At 40.8% G+C, this 25,303-nt stretch overlaps 1 protein-coding gene across 3 annotated transcripts in view; it reads left to right on the plus strand.

Moving 5' to 3' along the window:
• Nucleotides 1–25,303, plus strand: part of MAP2K5 (mitogen-activated protein kinase kinase 5) — a 266,485-nt gene that overhangs the window by 27,008 nt on the left and 214,174 nt on the right. For all 3 annotated transcript variants that reach the window (XM_059372347.1, XM_059372348.1, XM_059372346.1), the window contains exons 4-7: nucleotides 10,667–10,736; nucleotides 15,018–15,058; nucleotides 16,016–16,083; nucleotides 23,002–23,050. In XM_059372347.1, the coding sequence (XP_059228330.1) occupies nucleotides 10,667–10,736; nucleotides 15,018–15,058; nucleotides 16,016–16,083; nucleotides 23,002–23,050 (228 nt within the window). The remainder of the gene's footprint in view (nucleotides 1–10,666; nucleotides 10,737–15,017; nucleotides 15,059–16,015; nucleotides 16,084–23,001; nucleotides 23,051–25,303) is intronic.

Here is a 25,303-nt window from a genome sequence, read left to right on the forward strand (position 1 = left end):
GTACCATGAGGGAAAATACTCCTTGACCTCTGTAGTACCTTGTAAATTGGGATATGATTAGCTTTGTCATAGTATACATAACCTGGAGATTGCCTCTAAAATCATACAGTTACTCAAGTAGAGTTGGAAGGGAGCCTTAGAAGTCTTGTCCAGCTGTTGCATTTTATAGACAAGGAGACTGAGGCCCTCAGAGGGCAGATTCAGTTAGAGGTCGTGTTGCCAATGGATGGGAAGGCCTGGGCGCGGTCCCACATCATTTCACCCCCACCAAGTCTCTTTACTTCTGGTGGTTTGAAATGATGGTTTTGTTTTGGCGTCTCTTGAGGTCCTGCTGAGGAAGCTTTGCAAATACTACCTTTTCCCTGATATCAAAAAGGAATGCCATTTGTTAGAATGTTAGTGTACCTGAGTGTGAATAAGAATGTAAAATGGGGGGCGCCTGGGTGGCTCAGTGGGTTAAAGCCTCTGCCTTCAGCTCAGGTCATGATCCCAGGGTCCTGGGATCGAGCCCCGCATCAGGCTCTCTGCTCAGGAGGAAGCCTGCTTCCACCTCTCTCTCTTTTTGCCTGTCTCTCTGCCTACTTGTGATCTCTGCCTGTCAAATAAATAAATAAAATCTTTTAAAAAAATGTAAAATGGGTTTTTAAATTTTTAAATTTATTTATTTAAGAAACAGAGAGCCTGTGAGTTAGGGGAGGGCCAAAGGGAGAAGGAGAAGGAGAGAATCTCTAGCAGACTCCAAGATAAGTGTGGAGCGTGATGCTGGGCCAGATCTCAGTACCCAGAGATCATCACCTGAGCCAAAACTGAGAGTCAGCTGCTTACCTGAATGAGTGCCCTGGGCTTTGAAATGGTGAAGATTTTTGTCCTTATCTACAAGACTGAGTTTTACCACAGAATTTGTTGCCCACCGTAGAGCTGAACATTTAATGGCACCAACGCCTTTGCTATTAGAAAGTTTTCTTCAAAGAGCAGGAGATTGGAGCTCATTTTCCACATGGTGCTTTTAAATATGCTCCATATTAAATAGGTTCTACTTTGAACTTGGGCGGCAACATCAGCTCAGTGCAGTTCAGTTGAACAGCTGATAATGCAGAATGTTCTCCTCGCAAGGTGGGGAAATGGCACAAGGAGAGGTGAACCGAATGAAATAAATGGTTTTGGAAATCTCTCTCATGCTCTCTTTTTTTACTCAAATAACAACATGCTCTAAGCTGTAAGTAAAGTTTTTGGGTTTTTTTCCCATCCTAGTCAAAGAATAAAACCTTTTTTTTCAGAGGTAGGTTATTTTAACTCCCTTCTTTGTGCTGCCTGGGACATTTGGATGCCCATCAAATAGTGACAGAAATGCGGTAGCTGTGTCGGTAGCCCCCATTATGAGATATCTTCGGGCATCTTCGCTTGCGAGGAGCAGAAGCATATAGAAGCTTGCATCAGAGCAGGGCGTTTATGTTGTGGCTGCTGGAAGCAAAAGGAAAGGCAAGCACAAGCAGGCCTCAGGCAGGGGACACCGGGGTGCTGTAGGGTGCTTTGCATCACCAGGATTCTGTCGTTAACATGACCATACTTCTGGTTCAGCTCCATCTCTGTGAAGGACTCAGTGTAGCCTCGAGGCTGGTTCCTCTGGGGTCCTACGTGGAGGCAGTTGGCATGAGGCAACAGAACCATGTGGTACCTCAGTTAGCCCCAGAGGGATGATGGCTAGGAGCTTGTCTTCAGAGGAGATGCGGGCTGCAGGGGAATGTTGGACCTCCGGCAGGTGGCTTGCTGTGGAGCAAGACCAAGTTGTTAGGACTTGTTGGCAGCTCTTACTAAACCTCTGTTCTCATAGGCTGGTCTTACTGAAAATGAGAGGGGTATTTTCTACATATATCTGAAAGGTGAATGTAAATACACTGCCTTACAGTAAAGTTTGAGAAATTCAGCAAATTATCAATCTAGGAAATATGTCCAAAAAGGCATAAATTGAAATAATAGAAAATTTCAAATAGAGTTGCTTCTTTCCATATATATGTTTCTCTACTACTTATATGTTCTTTACTCTTTCCTCACCGCCTTTTCATTTATTCATTTTTTAGTAGAAGTTGAGTGGTAGGTTGGATCTTTATCAAGCACTATTTGGAATGGCTAAATAGAGTGAAAGAGAATGTCACATTTGGCCTGCTGTCTGCATGGCCTGAGGGTCCTATTTTATTTAAGTGACAGGTTCCCTGAAGGTACTGCAGCAGTCCCCCATTTCCTCTGGGGAATAAATTCTAGGATTCTCCCTAGTGCATGCCTGAGCCCTATATATGCCATGTGTTTTCCTATACATACATACCTGTGATAAAGTTTTACTTATAAATTAGGCACAGCAGGTGATTAACAATGATGACCGATAATAAGATAGAACAATTATAACAGTATACTACAGTGAGAATAATGTGAATGTGGTGTCTCTCTCTCTCAAAATTCTTTATTGTACTATACCCACCCATCTTGTGATGCTGAAAGCTGATAAAATGCCTGTAAGAGATGAAGTGAGTTGAGTGACATAGGCATTGTGACCTGGTGTTAGGCTACTATTGACCTACTATTGACATGTCAGAAGGAGAACCATTTGTTTCCAGACTGCCTTTGACCACGGGTAACTGAAGCCATGGAAAGCAAAACCATGGATAAGGGGGAACTACTGTATTTAAACTTCTCCTTTAGAGGTATAACAGAATTGTTGCAGCCTAGAAATCAGATGCAAGGTCAGTGTAGACACTGTCCCAAGCTAACCATGGTGATGACTCTGAAAGCATCAGCCAGGAGGATCCTACAAACTTTGGACCCATTGCTGAATACAAATTTAAACCCCTTCTGCCAACACACATTACCTTAAACTTATCCAAGTTGAAGTTCATCTGCCATTGGCTTCCCAAACCTTTATTAAGACCATCTGGAGCTCCCTAACACCCTTTATGGTTTTCTTATCCAAAACAAACAGTGTTATCGTTAAACATGGCCAACTTACTGTCTTTTTCACTTCCAAATCATTAATAAATACATCTATCCAATAATATTAGCCCATAAACAGGCCCCAAGGTTGTTCCCTGTTGACCTTTTCAGTGGAAGACTTCACTGTGATTTTTCTTTCTCATCATCTAACCAATCCATTACCATATGTGAATCCTTGGTCCAGAGACATTCAAGGAAGAGCATGTGCACATTGTAGCCCCTCAAGGCAGGCGTGTGGGGAGTTATTTGAGAAGTGGGGGATCTGGAACCAGGTAAGTAAATGCAGATATTAATTTGGTATTCAAAATAGATTTGCTTTTTATGCTGCTTTTGACTCTGGAGCAGTTGTATGTATCCTAAGAGGTCAACGTCATAGAAACAAGAAATAATCAAAAGAAGGCATAACTGAGGACACACTAAGCAGTGTCCTAATTGAATTTAGAGCCACTTAACAGTTTAGATTGTTGGGTTCTTCACTGGGAAAACTAATAAATTAACTATGGACTGCAAATAGTTGGTTAGTTTATTGATTATTGCTGTAATTACTGACTGGGCTTCTTATAATGGGGTATGCTTGCAATATTGACTGAGCAAGAATCTGAAAATTTTATCATTAGTAGGAAAAAACCAGCATGCTTTTTCCTTATAAGTAGAAACACTGTACTGAGTCTGTTAGGAGGCATGTTAAGGAGAGGTTTAGGAAACTGTCCTGTTATATGTCTAGAAGCATAATACATAAACCTGATTTGATGCAGGATGGTGTGTAAGACTTGCCAGAGTCAGAAGGTATGAGCCATGAGAGTAGGTACCTTGTTTCCATCAGCTCTTACCTGCCTCCTTCCCTTAAATATTTGTGGAACACTATCATGTGTAAGAGTCAGTGCTGGTCACTATACAGCAGTGAGGTCTTGGGTTTTTAGGGACACAGGTCTTTTTGAGAGGGCGAGGAAAACTGTTTATTCTTTCCCCAGAAAATTCACACAACACAATGTTTCACATGTAATTTCAGGAATTTGAAAGCTCTCCTAAGACTCATAGAGACTCCAGTTTAATACCTCTGCCCTACAAGATAATAAAATACACAAGACAGGGCCCCTGCCCTTGATGAACTTCCAGAAGAAAGATAGACAATGTGTTCCTTATCATACCCTTTTAATTACCTTATTGTTTGTAGTACTGTAATAATTGAGGGAATGGGAGGGAATACTGAGTCTTGATAAACAGTTAAATTCAACCTCTGTATTTGGTCTAAAAGTGATCTAATTTAGGGGTTTCTATATTACCCTACTGTTATGAACGTTTCTCTTTGATGTAATGTTGGGAAGTGGGAGATTCATAGCCCTGTGCCCTGTTTCAAGATTTTTTTTCCAAGTACTTTATAGAAGATTTTTCATATACCAGCTCCTTTGATTTTGATCTTTTTAATACCTTTATGAGGTGAGCAAGGCAGGTATTTTCCCCCCATTTTTTTTTTTTTTTTAAAGTAGGCTCCATGGGCAGTGTGGAGCCCAGTGCAGGGCTTGAACTCACAACCTTGAGATCAAGACCTGAGCTGAGATCAAGAGTCAGACAGTTAACCTACTGAGCCACCCAGGTGTCCCTATATTCCTCATTTTTATAGTGGAGACTACTGAGGCACAAATTGCATACCTTTCTCAAGGTCATAGAGCTAGTAAATGTAGAACTAGGGCCTGAGATCACTCATGCATTGATGTGCTCAGTTATTGGTACAGCAGTTTTATACAGTTAAATATTTATGGGATAGCCAAGTGCTGTGCTGATTGGCACAGGCACAGTGAACATATAGTTCATTCTTTAAAGGGGCCATGGTCCGCTCAGGGAGATTAACAAAGAAGCCATCAGTGTTCAGTGTGGGAGGATGTGAAAACTCATAATTACCAAGCAGAGTGATAAGTGCTATAATATGCTTAAACATTAGGTACTCTGTGAGCATAAGAAGGAGCTCCTGGTGTAGCTTTGGAGATAGAGAAGGCTTCCTAAAGAGCGTAGTGTCTAAATGGAGGGTAGCTCAAAGGGACTGGGAAGGATATTTTAGGCAGAGAGAAGAGTATGTCTGAACTCCTGTGTAAGGACGACTGGTACGTTCAGGAGGCGCTCCCTGTGATTCAGTGTGGCATGGACAGGGAGGCAGGAGAGGGTGTGTGACGAGGTTGGGAAGGAAGGTAGACTAGATCATGGAGGGCCCTCCCTTGAAGGAACTGAGAAGCTGGAAAGGTGTACAGTTAATAAAACTGATGATCGATTGAGTGTGGGAAAGAAGGAAAGAGGGGGTTTTGGCTTCCTTTCAGCTTTCTGGCGTGGGAAACTAGGTCATTGTGATGTCATTCACTGAGACAGTGAGCCTGGGTGGTGGAAGATGGGTCTAGGGCATGAGGGAGAGGTGTGAGAGGTAGAGACTTGTTGAATTTGAGGGGCCTCTGGACAACCAGTTGGGTACGTTCCGAATCTTAGGAGAGAAATCTGGGCTGGAAATAAAGATTTGCGATTCATCAGCTCCTAATTAGTCTCAATGACTCCTCTGGTAATTGAAACCTTTGGAGTGGCTGAAGTTAACTCAAGGAGAGTATGAAATAAGAAGAGAAGGTTGATGAAAAACCATGGGGAGCTCTAACATTTAAAGGAGGGGTGAGGAAAGAACCACTTATAGGAAACTGCTTAGACTGGTCAGAGAGGGAGGAGGAAAACCAGAGCTAGAGGCTGAAGAAGGAGGGAGGTGCATCCCTAGTCTGTGAATGATTGGCGACATGGCCTGACCAGTCATACCTGAAGAAGCCACAGTCCCACCGGCTCAGCAGGCTGCCTGGTAGCCTGGTTTATATAAATGTTTTGAGGTCTGAGAAATAAGAGATAACTTACCTTTTGACTCTTAAACAGTAAACATACATTTTATGTATGGACTAGAATGAAAGAAGTAATTTTTGGCTGGGGTGGAAGGATTCACTGATAAACCGTTGGCTTCATCTGTGAATGACCCTTGCAGAACGGAATAGGGTTGCGAGAAATTAAATGAATAAACATAAATAGCTTCTAATGAAACGAGTACACAGTAGGTGGTCAATAAGTAGCCATGTGTGTGCGTGTATCTCTCTCTCTCTGTCTCTCGTCTTGCTCTCTTTTAACAGAGAATTTGCGCCTTGTAAAATTAAACTGTGCTGTTTTAGAACTCAAGTCTTTTATGTAGCACATTTCCATGAAGAAAAAAAATGTTGTAATTATTGATTGAATTGTGCTGTTAGAATTAGGTTCATAACAAATAGGAACACTGTTTGAAAAGCTTGCAAACAAAACAAACCAAGAATTGTACTTGCTATCCCCTCGTTGAATCTGGCCCTCTGTTTCAAATTAATTAGATTTTTGGATAACTGTGCTAAACTTTGTCACATCCTTATTAAAATTGTTTAAGGATTTTGAAGAACATCTCAGAGGGACTCTGAAACTAATCTGAGTCTGGTACTGGAGATTCCATTAGCAATCACAAAACTGATTAATCTTTTACTCAGTTAGTTTATTGATTATTGCTGCAATTACTCCGTGTAACGGATTCTGCCAGGAATACCAGCGGAAAACACATTTTGTAACTGCTGCTGATGTATTCAGTGTGAGCACAATAGTTTGTGCTTTTTGTTCCTAACTATTTTTGTATTTTGAAATGTAGGCATACTTCTATTAAGAAAGTGCTGTTGTTTTAGCGGTAGGAGGCTCACTTTTTAATTTCTCAACCACCGGTAAGGCATTGCAGTTTACAAAGTACCTTCCCAAACAGTGCTGCTGTGGGTAGATTTCATGGCAACCCTGTGTAATAGACTAGCTCGCTTCCCTCTCATTTGGAGGAGGCTGGGGCTTGGTGAGGATTAATGGCTACGTAATAGGTGGCAGAATCAGAAGTAGGCCCCGTCTCAGTCAGGAAATAGTTACTGAACACCTACTGTGTGCAGGGCTTTGTGTTCAGGATAATAAAAGCCAGGATAGGGTCATAGAGATTGCATTCGGGCAGTCGTTTGGATAGCTTCAGATTATGGCCCCATTAATGTTATCATGTCACTTTGTCACTTTTCTGTGCAAGCCATGTAAAGTGTCTTGGCATACAGGATTGAGTTTTTGTTTGTTTTCTTCAGTTTGTTTTGGGCTAGTGAAAGTCACTATTGCTTATTTGATCACTATTTAGAACAAAATTGGAAAGGCTCTGTCTAAAGGGAGAATTTCTAGGACACGTGCTGCTGAAGCAAGACCTAAAGGGAGAATTTCTGAAACACTGAGTCTACCTGGGTCGAGAAGCAGCTTGCTCCATGGCTCTGAGGCGATCTCCTGTCCCTCCGTGAGTCTCTTGGTGCTGTTCTGGCTCTGTAGCATCTTCATTTCAAGTAATCCAAGGGGCAGCCAGTGTTTCCTCACTGAGCTGGTGTGCTGGGGAACGGCCAGTCCTCAGGCTTGCACTCTGGGGTCCTCTAACTCCTCAAGTCCCTTGCTTGTGTCCACGGGTGACACAGGCCTGTGGCCTGTCAGGACTGCTCTGTGCCAGGAAAGACCTGTGGCTCCGCGCTGTATTATTCCTCAGAGAACGCTACGTATGCAGCATGCTGCCTGAGCTCCTGGGTCTTGTCCCTCACTGGCAGCCTGCCAGCCCTCACAGGACCTGCTCTGGAGTCACCTGCCTAGAGTGGGCCCAGTCCCTGGGCTTATTAATTACCACCCTTTGCTGTGTGTTTCTGATGCAGAATTACTTTACCACAAGATTCTCTGCTAATACAGACAGAGATCAAGCTCAGTATTTCAGCAGGAAAAAAAATGTCCCTTGGATTTGGAAGAATTGGAGAAAGCAAAAAACAAACGCTAACTACTCGCTTTAGAGATACTGGCAAGTGGCGCACTTAATATTACTGTGCCTGTGTGGTAGCATAAAGAGATGGTTATAGATGACTAAAAAAAATATGTACAATGTTTATAAAAGCATATATAGTTTGCCAGTAGATTTGGCACAGATCTGAAATGAAAGGGAAACTATATTCATTTATTTATTTATTTAGTGAGGTAAATAAATAAAGTTGGAAAACAGGTCAATTTCATGCATGCAAGGTTTTATAGTAGGAAAAAAATGCATTGCACCTGTTCTGACCCTTTACATTTGAGGTTATTTGTTTTCAAACTTGACCCCAAGCACCAGTTTCAGACAACTCTATAATTAATCTGTTAGATAAAGCATAAGGATATTTTATTTGTTTTGGTTTCTAGGACTGCAGTGAAATGACTGAATGAAATGACTGAAATGACTAACCTATTGTACATAGCAGTTAATTAAAGAAAAGCATTAACTATAGGAGAACACCACCACTGCTGTTGTCTTGTATCAGTATAAAAAGGCAGTAATTTTTTTGACAGCCACTGATTGGAAAGTTGCTTGCAGCCTTCCAGAACCAAGGGGGTACATGCTGTGGATCAATAACCGGCAAATTTCCCATTAAAAAGAATACCTGAGCAATGTTCCAAATAGCCACTGGCATCTTAATTTTCCACGGAAACCTCAAATACTTGTGAGCCGAGGACAAGTCATTTTCGGACAATTTTTCCAGACTACTTGTTAACAGTTATTGCTGTCCCAAAAGGTTGACAGCCTACATGATGGATATTTCATTTACTTGTCATCACTGTTTGAGTAATGGCGAACAGTATATTTCTGTGGTTTTAAGGAATATAGTCTCCTGAAAGACATTCAGCTTAGTATGTGCTCCAGTGTGTGTGTCACAAGTGTTTATGCTGTATGTATATAAGCTTCTGCATCCACAGAAGGAGAGGATCCGTTTTCTTTCTAGTTTGGAGGCCCTTGGAGAGCAGTGTACACTTGTATCCATCCATAGCTATCAAAAATCCACTTGATTTGTTTTTAGGATAAAGAGCCTTGGATCCTTAGCTTGTGATTCCCAAGATGATGTAGAATTACATGGCTCCCCTTTATTTCTAAAAACAAACCCATGACTTTGTAATAATTTTAATATGCATAAAGGCCTTAGGAAGATGTCTGCCTGTATCTTCTAAAAACGTCTTTTTTGGAGTGTCAGCAAATAATGATTATCAAGGAAGAATTTCCAAAAAGGTGGCAGTTCCATAATATGTGTGTGTGTTAAATATAGAAATAGCAAGAATTTGGGGCGCCTGAGTGGCTCAGTTGGTTGGGTGACTGCCTCCAGCTCGGGCCGTGATCCTGGAGTCCTGGGATCGAGTCCCGCATCAGACTCCTTGCTTGGCAGGAAGTCTGCTTCTCCCGCTGACCTCTCTCCTCTCATGCTCGCTCTTTCTCAAATAAATAAATGAAATCATTAAAAAAAATTAAAAAAAAATAGCAAGAATGAAAGGAGAGTTCCACTCTGTGTGTTACAGCGCCTCAAAACACAACATTGGTGTTTTTCAGCGTTGATGTTTTTCAAGAGCATCACTTTGTCAAGTGTTAAAAGAAATGAGGACACAAAATCCATCTCCAAGTTAGATGGACATATGGTCACCACTTAGATTTATTAACTTAGGCTATTAAGGAAAAATGGGTGTCAGGCCATAATACAACTTGGTGAATGAATTTGTGTTTATGAAGGAGTTTAAAAGCCTTTTCATTTGGAACTAATTTTTTGTGTCCAGAATTTTATTTTATTTTATTTTTTAAAGATTTTTATTTATTTATTTATTTGACAGATGGAGATCACAAGGAGGCAGAGAGACAGGCAGAGAGAGAGGAGGAAGCAGGCTCCCTGCTGAGCACAGAGCCCGATGCGGGGCTCTATCCCAGGACCCTGGGGTCATGACCTGAGCCGAAGGCAGAGGCTTTAACCCACTGAGCCACCTAGGCGCCCCATGTGTCCAGAATTTTAAAATGACATTTGTTTTATACTAATACGTGTTGATAAAAGTGAAGCATAAAAGATGTTTGCTTAAAACTGAGCCAGCTTTTGGGGCGCCTGGGTGGCTCAGTTGGTTGAAGCCTCTGCCTTTGGCTCTGGTCATGATCTCAGGGTCTTGGGATCGAGCCCCGCATCGGGCTCTCTGCTCAACAGGGAGCCTGCTTCCTCCTTTCTCTCTGCCTGCCTCTCTGCCTGCTTGTGATCTCTGTCTGTCAAATAAATAAATAAAATATTTTAAAACAAAACAAAACAAAAAACTGAGCCAGCTTTCTATCATATCAATCCTGTCGTCTTTGGATGGATCATATCTTGTTTGGTTGTCCCACAGTCTCTATGGTTTAGATTTCCATTATCTGTACATTTTATACACAAATACGTATAATGTTTGATCTCCTACCTGGTACATAGATCCAAGCTAAAGGCAAAGTGTCTTCCAGAGAAAAGAACAAGAGGCAATTTGAGAAGTTTCCACTAAAAAGCTTTGTGTCATTTTTAATACATATCATTTTCAAAATATTTCTTGAGATTAAATACTGAATTCCTAATCACCGGTTTTACTTTTGAAGATAAATGACAGTGTGGAGGGTAACATTATACTGGACTTTCAATCCTGCTTATTCATTATAGTCATTTTTATGTGCAAATAGGAGAAAAGTATTCTCGAGGCTGATATGTATATACCAGCAATTTACAGAAGTACTATGAATTAAACAGCCCATAAGTGTCTGTTCCAGTATTCATACATTACTGAGTAATCTCTTTCTATAATCTCTTTGCAGTATTATTCCACAGTAATGGAACAGCAAGTAAATGGACAGTTAATAGAGCCTCTGCAGATATTTCCGAGAGGTAATGTTGAACAAATTCTAATCAACAATGATTATTTCAGTAAACTGTTTCATCAACAGTTATGTTTTCCAAAGGTTTAAATGCACATAACATGATGTTTAGCTCTTAATTTGAAAAAACAAAAGAAGTATTCATTATCGTGGGGATTGCAGGCTGTATTATAGTTATGGCAGATAAAATATCTAATTTACTAGAGTAAATTAAACTAACTAGATTGTTTTTTGTTTTTGAAGTACATACTTACATTGGCTTAAAGAACTCTTTGGGGGTCCACATGGTTTCTAAACCAAGGCAAATGAATTACTTTAATTTTGGATATTTATAAATTGTGGCTCATGATGGGAGCCAAAGCTGCAAGCGTTCAGCTGGTACAGAAGCAAAGATTTACTGCAGAGTTTTAGGGGAGAATTGATAGTGTTTGGTGCTTGGTTTTTGGGGGGTGGCATTTTCCAAATGATGGAGAATCTTCATAAATGGGAATTTAATTGTTAAGTCTCCAGAAATATTCGATGGTGAGGGTAAGTTTTGGTGAATCACCTAGTCAAATAATGTTCCTTTTCCCTTTTAGGTGGGCAAAACTAGCATTATGTCAGACACAATTGATCAACTGTACATGAATGTTCCCTCAAAATTTGAAGAATCGTAAAAAAAGAACAGCTTAATTGACCATGTAATATAAGCCGTTAAGTCTTTCCCTCACTATACATTGTCCCACTTGGAATTCATATTTTCTAACTGACGGAGCAGATAAGGAAATGTTGTAACTTTTCTAGAAATAACTTAAGTTAAACTTACCTTTGTTAACAGATACTGTACAAATAATCATGGTATGGGTTTTTCAATTAAACGTTCTAGACTTTCATTGCCTATAACACTCTGAAGTTGAGTGGCTCAGTTAACCAGTAGACTCTTATTTACACTGATCAAGTCTCCAAGGGCAGCTGATTTGGTTAGCCCACAAAAAGGTCTGGGTTCCAGAGTAATGCCTTTCTAGCATTAAGGTGGGCAGTGCAATTAGGAGTACTTATATAATAATAATGTATTAAAGACCTAAGTAAGTAAATAAAATTGGGCCATTGATAGTGTGTCTGAAACAAAAATTATGATTAATTCAATTCTCTTGTATCTGAAGACTAAAAACTAAAACAGAAAATGAAAAAGAGAAAAGCAAATGTAGAAAAGCAAATGTTGCCATTTTTGTGCATTAGGCCAATAATAAGAGATGGAGATCATTTCTCGTTATCTTCAGTGATGGGAGAATTTGGGCAAGTTTCAAAATTGTTTCTCCACAAAGCATACATTTTTTTTTTTGCCAGCTGAAAATTTTAATTTATTGTTTCCCTACTTGACATCATAACTCTTTTGTTGTAGCAAAATATGCTAGTTTCTAATATGACGTGGAAAATTATAGTTCTGATGTTGTGGGTCTTTGTGGTTCCCCCCGCCCCTGCCCCTACCCCAGTAAAAGATTTACTTCCCTTCATCCAAAAATCTTTCCAGGCTTTTTTTTTTTTTTTTTTTTTTTTTTTTTTTTTTTTTTGCTTTTATTTCGTGAGCGACTGTCCTTTGCAGTCTTACTGTCCACACCATTGTACTGCCTCTCCTGGCAGTAGTGACCATTTATTAATGCTCTGTAGGCATTAATATTGCTTTAACTGTTATCATTTCTCATTCTCCTGACATTTCTGCCTATTCAGCATTACTGATTCCATGGTATAGATGAGAATCTACAGGTTCAGAGAGGTTAAGTAACCTCAGAGTCCACAACAGCCTGTAAGTGGTTAGTATACCCTTTGAGTAAGAATTGTGTTTAAGTCATAATTTGCTTAAAGTGGAAGTGCATTTAAATGAAAATATCCATGGAGTGTGCTTGGGGGTGGACTGGAGGGGTTGGTAGAAGTGCAGAGAACAGTATATTGCAGGGAGAAGATACTTAAAAGAAGATGGTATATGAGATGTGATCATCACATGTGGTCCTAGTACAGACTGTTAGGCTCCCATAAATTATTAAATAAAGTTCTTTCAAGCCAGACTTGAATTTTTTAAAATATGAGACTCAGCCCCCTGTCTCTGTGGTTTCTTGGATGCTATTGAACAACTATTCTTATTTTATTTATTTATTCATTTTTAAAGATTTATTTATTTATTTTAGAGGGAGAGAGCGAGCGTGAGTGTGCGCTTGCATGTGTGAGTGGAGGGAGGGCCAGGGGAAGAGGGAGAGAAGCAGACGCCCCGCTGAGCATGGAGCCAAGTGGATGCGGGGCTCTATCTCCCAACCCTGAGATCATGACCCGAGCCAAAATCAGGAGTCAGATGCTCAACTGACTGAACCACCCAGCCACTCCTGTATAACTCTTTTTAGTTTTTTAAATAGTCTTGCCTTGGGCTTACTTACCTATATTTTATGTATGTAAATGAGATTATGTGCACTTATAACGAGGATATAGATAGACATATTGGGCAGGCTGCCTGGGTTAATACCTATTTGGTTAGAGGCCCCCAGACCTTAGTTTCTCTGGTCAGGCCCCAGGCTGAAAAGAATCTCTAGACTGAACAAGTGAGAAGGGTAGGAGAACACAATTTTATTTGAACATTGGTGTTCTCCTCATTCCAGGTAAGACAGTTGCCTTGGATGGTAACTCCCAGCTCATGCCTGTGCTCTCTGTAGTTAAGAGATATGTTACATATTAATAAGGATGAAAATTTATTAGCTTTATGTTCCTTCTGACTCCATAACTTTAGGAAATGTGAGGTTACTAGGTGTTTTGAATATTGTGTAGATTTCTAGTCATAAAGGTTTGAGAAGCCAGTTGAGTAATGAGGCCTATGTTAAGGTAAGAGGTAAGAGTTGATGCCTGTCTCTAATTCCTTGGTTAGCCACTTTTTTATTAAATGAAGTTTATGAATGTACTGGGTACTTAAGTGGAAATACTCTGAAGTGTTGCTTAGGAAGTATTAATGGTCCCTTAAGGACCAGGCATCAAATATATGTGATTTTGGTTTTGTTCAAAAAGTTAATTTCCATTTTACAGAAAGTAGATTTGGAGTCCTAATTTTAATGTATTTTAGGGAAAATAAGAGTTCTTTGTTAAGGTTTAGATGTATTTTCTAGGAAACTAATGATAAATTTAAATATACTCAAAATATACAAATTAAAACAACTGATATGCCTTGTAATTATTACCCACATCTTCTCTTTTTTTTTTTAACTTTTTTTTTTTAAGATTTTATTTATTTATTTGACAGAGAGAGATCACAAGTAGGCAGAGAGGCAGGCAGAGAGAGAGAGAGGAGGAAACAGGCTCCCTGCTGAGCAGAGAGCCCGATGCGGGACTCGATCCCAGGACCCTGAGATCATGACCTGAGCCGAAGGCAGCGGCTTAACCCACTGAGCCACCCAGGCGCCCCCCACATCTTCTCTTTATTAAACAGTTTTATTTTCTTGTTGTCCGAAACAGAGGAAGAATACATGTACATCTGAGAGAGGAGAAAAAAATCTAATATATTCTTCCTCAAACAATCAATTACAATTGACAGTCCCTTAACATACAATCTGTAGGGCACTGTAGTTTTCAGATGGAAGCAGCCTATAAAATGGGCAGGACACATTTTTATTTTTAACACATGATGAGGAAGCATTTGCTGAATTGGAAAAGTACTACCCTGTAACTCAGGGTGGTGTCAGGAAATTAATATTATTTTTCCTGGCATGGTTTTATCTTTAGAGTTAAATATTAGATGTCAAGATTTACGAAAAAAAGTAGTAAAATTAGTGATATCTCTGTATTTTAATAAATTTTACTACTTATTGCTGTGCAAACTGGTATTCAAACTTGAATATTCCATTTTAAAGTCTCTAACCATCTTTCTGGCATTAAAAGATTTCTGCTGCTACCCCCCCACCAAAACCCTAGCTATTTTTAAAGTAGTTTAAGTGATAGCAAATATACAATGTAATAGAGTTGAGGAAAGATTGCAGAAATTTGAGTTATGAAAGGAATCTAATCATTTTAGCTCAGTTAACTTGATTTTTATATGTTTTAAGCAGAAATTGGAATTTATATGAGGTGGTGTCAGAAAGCTCTTTGCATTTATAAATGCTCACTCCTGCAAGTTAAAAACCCTGGTTCATAATTCCCACTTTGGGTCTTGGGAGCCACTTTTCAATCATTTCTCTCTGCTAATTTTGGTGTCACCCTCATTTCTTTTTAAACGATTCATTTTGAGCAAATTTGTAAATGGCCCTGATGTGTTCTACAATTTAGTCAATTACTGTTTCAGCCTGCAAGCCTCCTGGGGAACGGAACATACATGGCCTGAAGGTACGAATTTCAATAATTGTTTCAGTAAAGTTAGATGGATTTGTAATGCTGTGTTCCACTTATTGAAATGTCAAATAAAACTGCACTTTCTCAAGCTCTGACAAGCGATTCCTTTTTTTTTTTTTTTAAACGGGATGTGGAGGGGGATTCATCTGTAGTATTTGCTCAGTATGTGTACATATTTGAATAGAAGGGGTTTGGTGCCGTATTTTTTTTTTTTTTTTTTTTGGAATTTTTTTGTTGGTCCATTTCTTCAGGATGATTCTAGGTTCTGGTGCCCACAACGATTTATTTGAATGAAAGTAGATTTCATTTCAGTGATTAATTAAGCACATAAGCATCTCACACACAGAATACCCACCTCTTCTTTTGACATATTTATGTTAGAAACATGTATCTCTTTAATGTCTTTTCATTGTTCTGTGTCTTTTGAATTCCAGATTTCTGCTTATAGCTTTACATTGGAAAGAAAAGCTAGCTATTGTATTAGAGTCAAGCATTTTATAATTAATTATTTGGATTTCATTTTCCAGTGAATAAGAAATATGCTAGGGTGTTCTGTTTGGCTTTGGAGCTGGAAAGATGTGAAAACTTGAGGTTCACCACTAACCTCTGGATATATTGTTAATGTTCTTTTTTGAACATATCATTTTGTAGATGAAACAAAACAGAACAGTGAGTTGAATTCTGTTCTGGACCGTGAGTTGAAATTTTCCCATTTATCTCTCCCTTATTTCAATGCTCAGTATTTGAATAATGACAGGAAAAGTGTATTATGTAATATATGGGTTGTACAGTTCTGTAACCTATATACTGAATAGACTCTGACCGTGGGTCTGTCTAGCAACAAGCTAATTAACCTTCATAGTGAAATGAGAAATTTGTGGCAAATTATAGGTTAATTGGAACTGTGTCCTCAGAACACAAGACTGATCGAGATTCTTTCTTTCCTTGTAGGTGAATACCCGGGCTGGACCCTCCCAACATGATAGCCCAGCAGTCTCCGACTCACTCCCAAGCAATAGGTGAGGGCAAGCAAGTGAAGTGTGCCTGTAAGCATGCTTATCTACAGAGTTAGGGGTGCGGAAGAGGTCTGGGGATAACCCCTTGTTTCTCTAAGACCATGCGAATGTGTATGTGGCTGAGAAGAAATTTGACTAGTTGGGTAACCATAGCTATGTGTTGAATAGAGAGAAAGGGCCTCACTGAAGAAGATGGAATGAGACATTTTAAACTATTAATGTAGGTCTGTGGAACGGTGTTCCTTCAGTCTCCAAATTACACAGAAAATTCATTGCCTTTGACTTCAGTGCCTTTCATGCCTTGATGATCCAGTTCATAAATTGTGTAATGCTCATTATTTTTTTCTTGCTTCCCGTCTTTTGGCAGTATCATTATCCCCTGACATCCTCACCAGAAAGAGGCAAGGGGAGAGTGAAGTAGATTGACCAGTCACTTTGCTCTTTTTGTATCTTTGGTCAGACCAAAGATTGAAGCTATTTATAGAAGGAAAATCATCTTCATTAATTCATGCTAGCAGTTCCCCACACTGGCATGGGATGCTGAACACTCAAGAGCCTTTTCAAAGTGTTCTGACAGGCCTGAAAACTTACTTCCAGATGATCCCATCCTCAGGTAGAAGGAGAGGCCTGCGTCACATGGCCATACTTGAAGATGACACCGTTGAGGTGATCCCCTGGATTTGAGGATTCCCACTGATGACTGAAAAGCCAGCATCCAGCCGCCCTTCCATTCTGTGCCCAGGCTTCTCTGGGTTTAGGGCTATAACCAGTATTGCCGTTTATTGGCTGAGAGGGAGTTTGGGTTTCTCCTCTTCCTTCCCCGCCCCTCCTTAACCCAGAGTCCTGGTTCTTTTGCCGGGGGCTTTCCTGAGGGTAATTTAAAGTCTCTCCTTGTGGCTCTCCTTTTACTCTCCTGCCTCCTTCCCCCCAGAGTCACTTCCTCCATTGCTTTACTGCAGAGTCAGTCTGTCTACTCACCAGCTTTCCTGCTGCGAGCACACAACTTTTAAAGCGTGTTTCCTTTTTAAGCAATTTATTCTGTCTTAAAGTACACTTAGCCTGGTAATTCACCAGAGACTCATCTGTCCTGTGGGCACAAGGGGTATATCTCTTAGTCCTCATTCTAGGGCTTGGCCCTGGCCTTAGCCCTTTGCAGCTTTTCTCCTCACGCTTGTTGGGCCTGTGAGCCGTGGCCCCAGAGTGGAGGCACTGGCCTGGGGTCACTTGTTACACTCAGCACAAGGAAGACCCAACATTTAATTTTATCCACTCCTTTCATAAAAGTTGTTATTCAGGCAGACTCACCTTGAGCCTTAAGGAAAAGCAAAGTCTTTCTCTGGTGTCTTAGGTCCCATTTTGTCGTGGTAGAAAAAGCAGGATAGAGGTGAAAAAAATGGTCAGTTAGAGAAGGGGCAAGGATAACTTTTCAGTTTTCTGAGATCTAGCTTTAACAGCATGAGTAAATTAGCTTGGTTTTTTAAGAATTACTGTGTATATTCATAAAATTGGGGGGACATAAATTTGAAGACTGTCTGACCTTTTGTTGCAGCATCTTTCCTAGGGATGCAACAGTCTCCCAGCTGGTGATGGTGGTTTCCTCCCATAGTGACTTCTGTTATGGGAGAAGTACACTTTGAAAGAGAGCTACCATAGACTTTAATGTGCCATCCTAGGTTGGTCATATTCTGTGTCCCATGTTGTTAACTAATCAAAAGTATTTATTGAGTGCCACCTATTTAGTAGCGGCTGTCCTGTGCACTAGAAATACAAGTGTGGTCCTTATCCTCTAGAGCTTGCTATCTAATGGACATACAGGGGAAAAAAAAAACAAATATACAGACAATCACACTTTGTAATTAGTGTTATGAGGGAAGCAAGCAGGTTTTGAAGGGAGAGAACACTGTGCAGGGATATGTTTAGATTTAGACAGCATGGGCAGGGTAGACTTCTTGGGTAGAGAGAGGCATTCTCTCACGGCCTGAAGGGTAAGAAGGGCCTAACCACATCAAGAGCCAGCTGGAGCCCAGGGAGGGCTGCTGATTGGGGGGTTGTGGACAGGGGGAGGAGAACATTGGAGGGACAGTAGAGAAGGAGGTAGACTGAAGCCAGATGGGCATGGCCTTGTGTTTGAGTTTTCCTCTCGGCGTATTGGTATTGGTGAGCCATCAGGTGGCCTGCTGGACAGTGCCATGGCCACTCTGCTTATAAAAGACCCCCTACCATGGGGAATGAGTCTGAGAAGCACCCATCTAATCCTGCTCTGTTTCGGTGCTTGATTCTCTACCCCTTGCCAAATGGTCATCCAGGCTCTTCCTGAATATCCCTTATAGCATGAATGCACCTTATTGGCCTTGGCAGCCTGTCCATTTTCACAGAGCTCTGTCTTAAAACATTCTCTGTCATGAGCCGAAATGGGTCTCCTTTTAGCGTCCACTCATAAAGATTTCTTCTGGCCCTCCGAGCAGAGTTATTCTTCTAGGGGGCTCTTCCTGTTGTCTTCCCTCCCAACGAACTTCTTGTAGATTTCCTGTCTCAGCAAATTCTCCCGCACCCACCCAGTGGCCAACTTGTCAGGCATCTTTCACTGCTTCCTGGGCCTCCCTCAGTGCCATATCTACCAGTCCCTACATCTGTCCCTTCTCAGTCCTGCTGGAGTCCAGCGGCTCTGTCTCTGCTGAGGCAGTTCAGGCTCTGTAAATCAGTGGGGCTGCAGATGAGTAATGGCCTCTCACATGGAGGCCCCCTGCCCATTCTGCCCCTTCCTACCTGACATTCTAGCTTCGCTGATGAGTGCAGGGTGCCCTCCGTGGATCATGTTTTCTTTTACTCCCGGCCCTCCCTGCTTTCCTCCTTTTTTTTGTTCCCCCCCTTCATCTTCAGTCTGGCCTGCCTTGGTCATCTTTGAGGAACCATGCTGTTGCTGTCTTCTGATGACAGCCCACCTCCTAGTCCATACCAGGTACCTACTCTATGAATTTCCCTAATGCCCTGATGCCTGCTTTTGCTGTGGCCATTAGCACAGTGTGTTACAATCGTTTCTGTGCCCTGGTAGATTCTCTACTCTTTGAGGGCAGTGACTGTAGCATATTGATTACTGAATTCCCAATTCCCAGTGTGATGCTTGGCACATAGGAGATAGTCAGTAATGCTTGAATGAATGAGTGGATGAACAAATTTATAATCCCTCTTAGTCTTGTCTCTGAATTAAATTCTCCCAACTCATTCAAGCCTCTCCAATACAATATTTCTTGTCCCCTCACCCATTTCCTCTTCTTTATATGTCTCAGTGCCCCTCTTAAAGTGTCAGGGTTACAATAACATCACATTTAAATTTTAAAATGTTTTTAAAAGTGATTTTCAAATAGCCCAAGTCGCTGTGACTATTACAGATAAACAAAATATTGAGTAAACTGAGGAACAAAGAAATTACCAGAATTTTTCTTTCCTTTCTTTCTTTTTTTTTTTTTTTTAAGATTTTTATTTATTTATTTGAGAGAGAGGGTAAAAGAAATAGAGAGAGCATGAGCAGGGTAAGGGGCAGAGGGAGAAGCAGACTCCCCACTGAGCAGGGAGCCCAATGTGAGGCTCCATCCCAGAATCCTGGGATCATGGCCTAAGCCAAAGACAGGTGCTTAACTGACTGAGCCACCCAGGCGCCCCCAGACTTTTCTTTTAATGAGACCAAGTGGTAGTCAGACATTGGCATAATGAATGAAATCTGCATTCTCCTTGGTTACTCTCAAAGCATGAATCAGTCTTTGCCTTAGGTGGATGATTGTTTATTAAACCGAGCTTACTAAGCCACATGGTGTTGCTAGGCCATAATTACTGAATTCAAGTCCCACTGCCAAGTCAAGGCCTTGCCTAAATATTGTGGCTTTCTACTTCTGTAAATTCAGGATGATTAAACTTTACATTTCTCTACCTCCGGTGTTAGGAAGATTGATGAAGCTGTATTAAGGAATCACATGTTGTTTCTTGGATGAAAGGTGTTTTATAAATGCAATGAATCAAAATGTTATTATTTCAAGTTGTATGACATTATGGAGTATCTGTGGAGAACTGTTTGGTTATTTTTGTTTTTACAGTAATTGTAACTGTTAAATTGGGAGTTATCTGTGGGATTACAAGATTCTATATATATATATATATATATATATTTTTTTTTTTTTTTTAAGATTTTATTTATTTATTTGACAGAGAGAGATCACAAGTAGCAGAGAGGCAGGCAGAGAGAGAGGAGGAAGCAAGCTCCCTGCTGAACAGAGAGTCCGATGCGGGGCTCGATCCCAGGACCCTGAGATCATGACCTGAGCCAAAGGCAGCGGCTTAACCCACTGAGCCACCCAGGCGCCCCAAGATTCTATATATTTACAAGGGAAAATAAGCATGTATGTTTGCGTGTGTGTGTGTGTGTGTGTGTGTGTGTATAAGAGAAACAGACTGAAGAGGTCTGAACCTTAGTTTCCTTAATAAATTATTCCCACAGGGCTATTGTTACTGTGAGGATTAAATCAGGATAATATGTAACAGCATTTAGCGCCTTTTCTGGCGCATGGTATCATCTAAATAAATGATAGCTGCTATTATTATTTTCTTTCTTTTTTTTTTTTTTAAAGATTTTATTTTTATTTATTTGACAGATAGAGATCACAAGTAGGCAGAGAGGCAGGCAGAGAGAAAGGAAGGGAAGCAAGCTCCCTGCTGAGCAGAGGGCCCAATGCAGGGCTTGATCCCAGAACCCTGGGAGAGGCAGAGGCTTTAACCCACTGAGCCACCCAGGCACCCCACTATTATTATTTTCTTAACTGGACTGATTTTGTCAGTTTATTTTGTGACCTGTGTTTCTATTTCAGTCTCATTCTACAAAAAAAAAAAAATTTTTTTTTTTTAAAGATTTCATTTATTTGAGAGAGAGAGAAAGAGAAGGAGCGGGGCAGGGGCGGGGAGCAGACTCCATGCTGAGCAGGGATCCTGCTGTGAGGCTCAATCCCAGCACCCTGAGATCAGGACCTCAGCCAAAGGCAGATGGTTCACGCACTGAGCCACCCAGGCGCCCCTTGTTCTACAGAATTCTTAACTCCCACTTTAGTACATGAATTCTTAGACTCAGGAGGACATTATTAAAGTTTAGAATCCTGAGGCACCTGGGTGGCTCAGTCTATTGAGTGTCTGCCTTCAGCTCAGGTCATGATCCTAGAGTCCTGGGATTGAGCCCGGAGTCAGGCTCCCTCATCAGCGGGGAGTCTGCTTCTCCCTTTGCCCCTCACCCCACTCATGCTCTCTCTCTCTCTCTTACTCTCCCTCTCAAGTAAATAAAATCTTTTAAAAAATAAAGTTTAGAATCCTTGGCTGAGGGCATATTTTATAAAATCTGTAGAAAGTAGGGACTGAGGCTCCATAGTCTGCATTTGACCATAGCAGAAGTTTAAGAAGTATTTAGAAAGAATAATCATCATAACTTGAAATAGCAAGTATGGTCAAACTTGAAGTCTGAGATCTTTCTTGATTATAGCTTACTAAAGGTACCAAATGAATGTCTGTGTGTGTATGTGTGTGTGTAGGACTACCATATAATAAATCACAACCAGAACTACAACCACCATTTACTGAACACTTAGCACCTGCCAAGTCACTGGACTACGTTCAAGGGTGGGAAGGGAAGGGAATATACAGAGATATAGAGGAGATCAAGATGTGGCCCATGTTCTTGGGGACCTCCCAGTCTTAGGGATGGATATGTTGGGAAGAAACGCAACTACACAAGAGAGGAGAGTTAATTTGGTAGATGGGTAGAGGGTTTGAGTAGATAAAGAATAAACAAGCTTTAAATTTCCATTTAGAACATTGATGAGATGAGGGGCTATTTTGTACACCACTCTTCTAAGTGGGTGGATATCTTTGGGTATAACTGATTATAAAGCTAGAAGGACTTCAGAGCATCCCCTGGCCGCTTTTCCTAAATTCATTCCATAGGTGTTTACATAGCCATATATATCCAGAGAAGAACATTTTCACATTTTTTTTTAAAGATTTTATTTATTTATTTGACAGACAGAGATCACAAGTAGGCAGAGAGGTAGGCAGAGAGAGAGGAAGGGAAGCAGGCTCCCTGCTGAGCAGAGAGCCCGATGCAGGGCTCGATCCCAGGACCCTGGGATCATGACCTGAGCCAAAGACAGAGGCTTTAACCCACTGAGCCACCCAGGCGCTTCCATTTTTGTATTTCTTAAATGACTCTGGAAGCTGGGTCTCCCACTTAAAGGACAGAAAAGGAAAGAGAAAGCGGCTGAAATTTATTTAGTATCTACTATATACATGAGCTTTTTCTAATATTTAATTTTTTTACCCTATAACATTGATATTTCCCCCATTTTACCTAGCCGTTCAGAGCGGATGAGTAACAGATTGTCCCAGATCCCGCAGTGAGTGAGTCCCAAAATTGATCTTTGCTGCACATTTGCTTTTCAGCAAGCTGAATTTTAACTCTCAACTGTAAAAGATCAAGACTTAAACTACCTATTTTATCTTTTGGAGTTCTATTTTCTCATTTCTATAAACATCCAAAGAGTGCATTGCTAAGTACTCTAGCAGATGACAGACTCCACATCAAGTCGCCACTGAAAGGCTACCCAAAGGCAGCAGGATGAATGGCCAAAAGGGTCACCAACGTAATCCACAAGGCAGTCTAGCTTCATCATGACTCTAGGCTTCGTTATTGCTTTAGGGTTTCAGGTTTTTTATTAATACCCTTTCTGGTAGGCCAGTTACTTGGAGAAAATTTTATGTATAGGAAAAAGGTTGTAAAGAGGGTAGTGCATGTCTACACCTAAAACTGAGACGTGTTTTAGTGTGGAATTCTGAGCAGTGTTCCAAGGTGTCCATGATCTCGCCATTAAAAATCATGTCTTCCTTTTCCAGCTTAAAGAAATCTTCTGCTGAACTGAAAAAAATATTAGCCAATGGCCAGGTAGGTGTCATTGCATATTAAGATTTCCACATAGCAGTAACTCATCACTGTCCAGTTTTTGTGTCCATAAACTTCATAAACAGATAAAGAGCCCGCGAACGCCTTCTTGTCATAAATGAATTACGGTGGCTTAATTTGATTGGCAGAACAATTTGCAGCACATCTTTCAGACTGTGCTAATGGGTCTCACTTTGAGCAGATTGAAGTACCATGTACACACCCTGCTGCCATCTCAGTCTGAAAAAAGTTAATCAGTTCTGAACAAGTGTGTCAACCCATGGGTTGTCGAAATGGCCCTGCGTCGGGAGGTGGCTGCCACTTCCATTATCTTTGGGGAGAAGAGGAAAAACTGTTCCTTTCTTACCTCGGCTCCTTCTTTGGTCCCAAAAGGAACACTGGCTTTTTAGGGAAACAGAGCAACAGCTGATCTTTGGCATTTAAGATTTCTTGGCTTGAGAAGCCCCTGGTTTGGTTCGCCCTGCTGGCTGGCCCCCTAAAGCTGAATGGCCTAACCTGGGCAGAGAGGGACAGCCAGGCCTGCAGGCCGGGTATTCACACTAATTCTGATTCAAGTAAATGGACGCATCTGAAATAGTGTAGTGCTTTTAAACATACACCGGCAAATTAAGCTACCTACAGGGTCCTCGATTCTTCAATAGCAACATAAATGCGTTTTAATGTTTGTTATAGAGGAAGCCCTTTGATAGCCTTGGAGGCAGGCGCCTGTCCGTTGCGATCAAGCCTGCCTATTAGGCTCTATTGACTGAGACATCTGTGTCACTGCAAATAAAAGACTCTTATTGATTTTCTTAACTGCTGTTCACTTCCCGTCCATGTTTCGAAGGCTGAAATCTTAATTATCTCAGATGCTTATTCAGTGCCTTCACACGCTGACCTCTCCGAGGCTCATTGGCATTTCATGAATCAAGTACTTGTAGTAGAGCCCGTCAAGAAGACAAAGCTGGGTCCCCGTGCTTGTCCTTTAATATCACCTGTAACTTTGCGGCCTAATAGATGTGCGTGCCTTACAGCGGAGACTGGCGGGTAGTGCTTCTGGAAGCCCAGCTTCTTTAGCACATTGTCCTTGAATACAGTTGGAAAAAATAAGTTGATCTGGTTCTGACGTCTGATCGTTATCCAGAGTGTGTGAATTCTAGTCCTTAGATTTTCTGTTTACGGCTAACGGAAGCGTGGTGTTGTATGTGTGATCTTGATGGCCTCAAAATTTACCTGATACTTTTGACTTTAAGCAGCCAGAGGTTTGTCTGGATTGAGGTCCACAAGTATGTTCCCCTAGTGCCCTGTCTGTGTTCAGAGCCAGTATGACATGAAACCTGACGAAAAGCAGAAACCTGGAGCCTGGGATGTTTTTGTGTCTTCAGCGTGCATGCATTCTAGTTACTAATTGTAACTTATGTATGAGTCACTTGCTTTCTTCAGCTGGAAAATATATTTCAAAATTGACGTAAATTAAGAAGCTTTAACTACATTTGTTCAGCCCAGGCAATGGAAAATAACCTGTCATAGATTCCTCTTCCAAAGATGAAAAACAGTTTATTTCCAGTGCGAAAAAATAAGCGTTCTGAAATGTTCCTCACGTTTTGACAACAGACCTAGTACCATAAATATCTTAGTGGTCTCAGTTGTGAGGTTCTCGGTGGTGGAAGATTGTCATAATAATGATTTTTTACACTTAACGATGGTTTATTGCTTTCCCTTGGGGATGGGATAACCCTGTGTTAAACAGTATGGCGCTTGCTTTCAAGGAGCAGCCTTCATTGTATTTACTTTCATTCAGAAGAAAAACAAACCAGAAAAACCTGCCTTTGGAGGTCCTCACAGTTAGTGCCTCCTCCTGTACTAACTTCTCAGTTCCTTGATGCTGTAGGGGAGCTAAAGCGAAATCACACGGCAGTGAGGGTAACAGGCACAGCTGTGGCGTCAATCAATTTATGGGCTGAGCATTGACACCACTTGGTATGGAAGATGTAAGTCACATTTAACAATACTTGAGCATAGTTTTTTATTTCAGTGGTTTATGCTCTCAAGCATTAATAATGATTTGCCTTTCCACTAGCCTCCACTTAGATTTAATAAGGAATTCATATTAATCATTAAAAGAAAGGGACATGATTCTTCAAGATAATCAAATATTGACAGGTTAGAAATAGCTTTCTGCCTGGGTTCATTGATATAGGTTATGTGATATAAATATTTATTTCTTTTCTGTCACTCAGAGTAAATGCCACCAAT

The sequence above is a fragment of the Mustela nigripes genome, chromosome 13, assembly GCF_022355385.1.
Source record: "Mustela nigripes isolate SB6536 chromosome 13, MUSNIG.SB6536, whole genome shotgun sequence".
Classification (NCBI taxonomy): Eukaryota; Metazoa; Chordata; class Mammalia; order Carnivora; family Mustelidae; genus Mustela; species Mustela nigripes.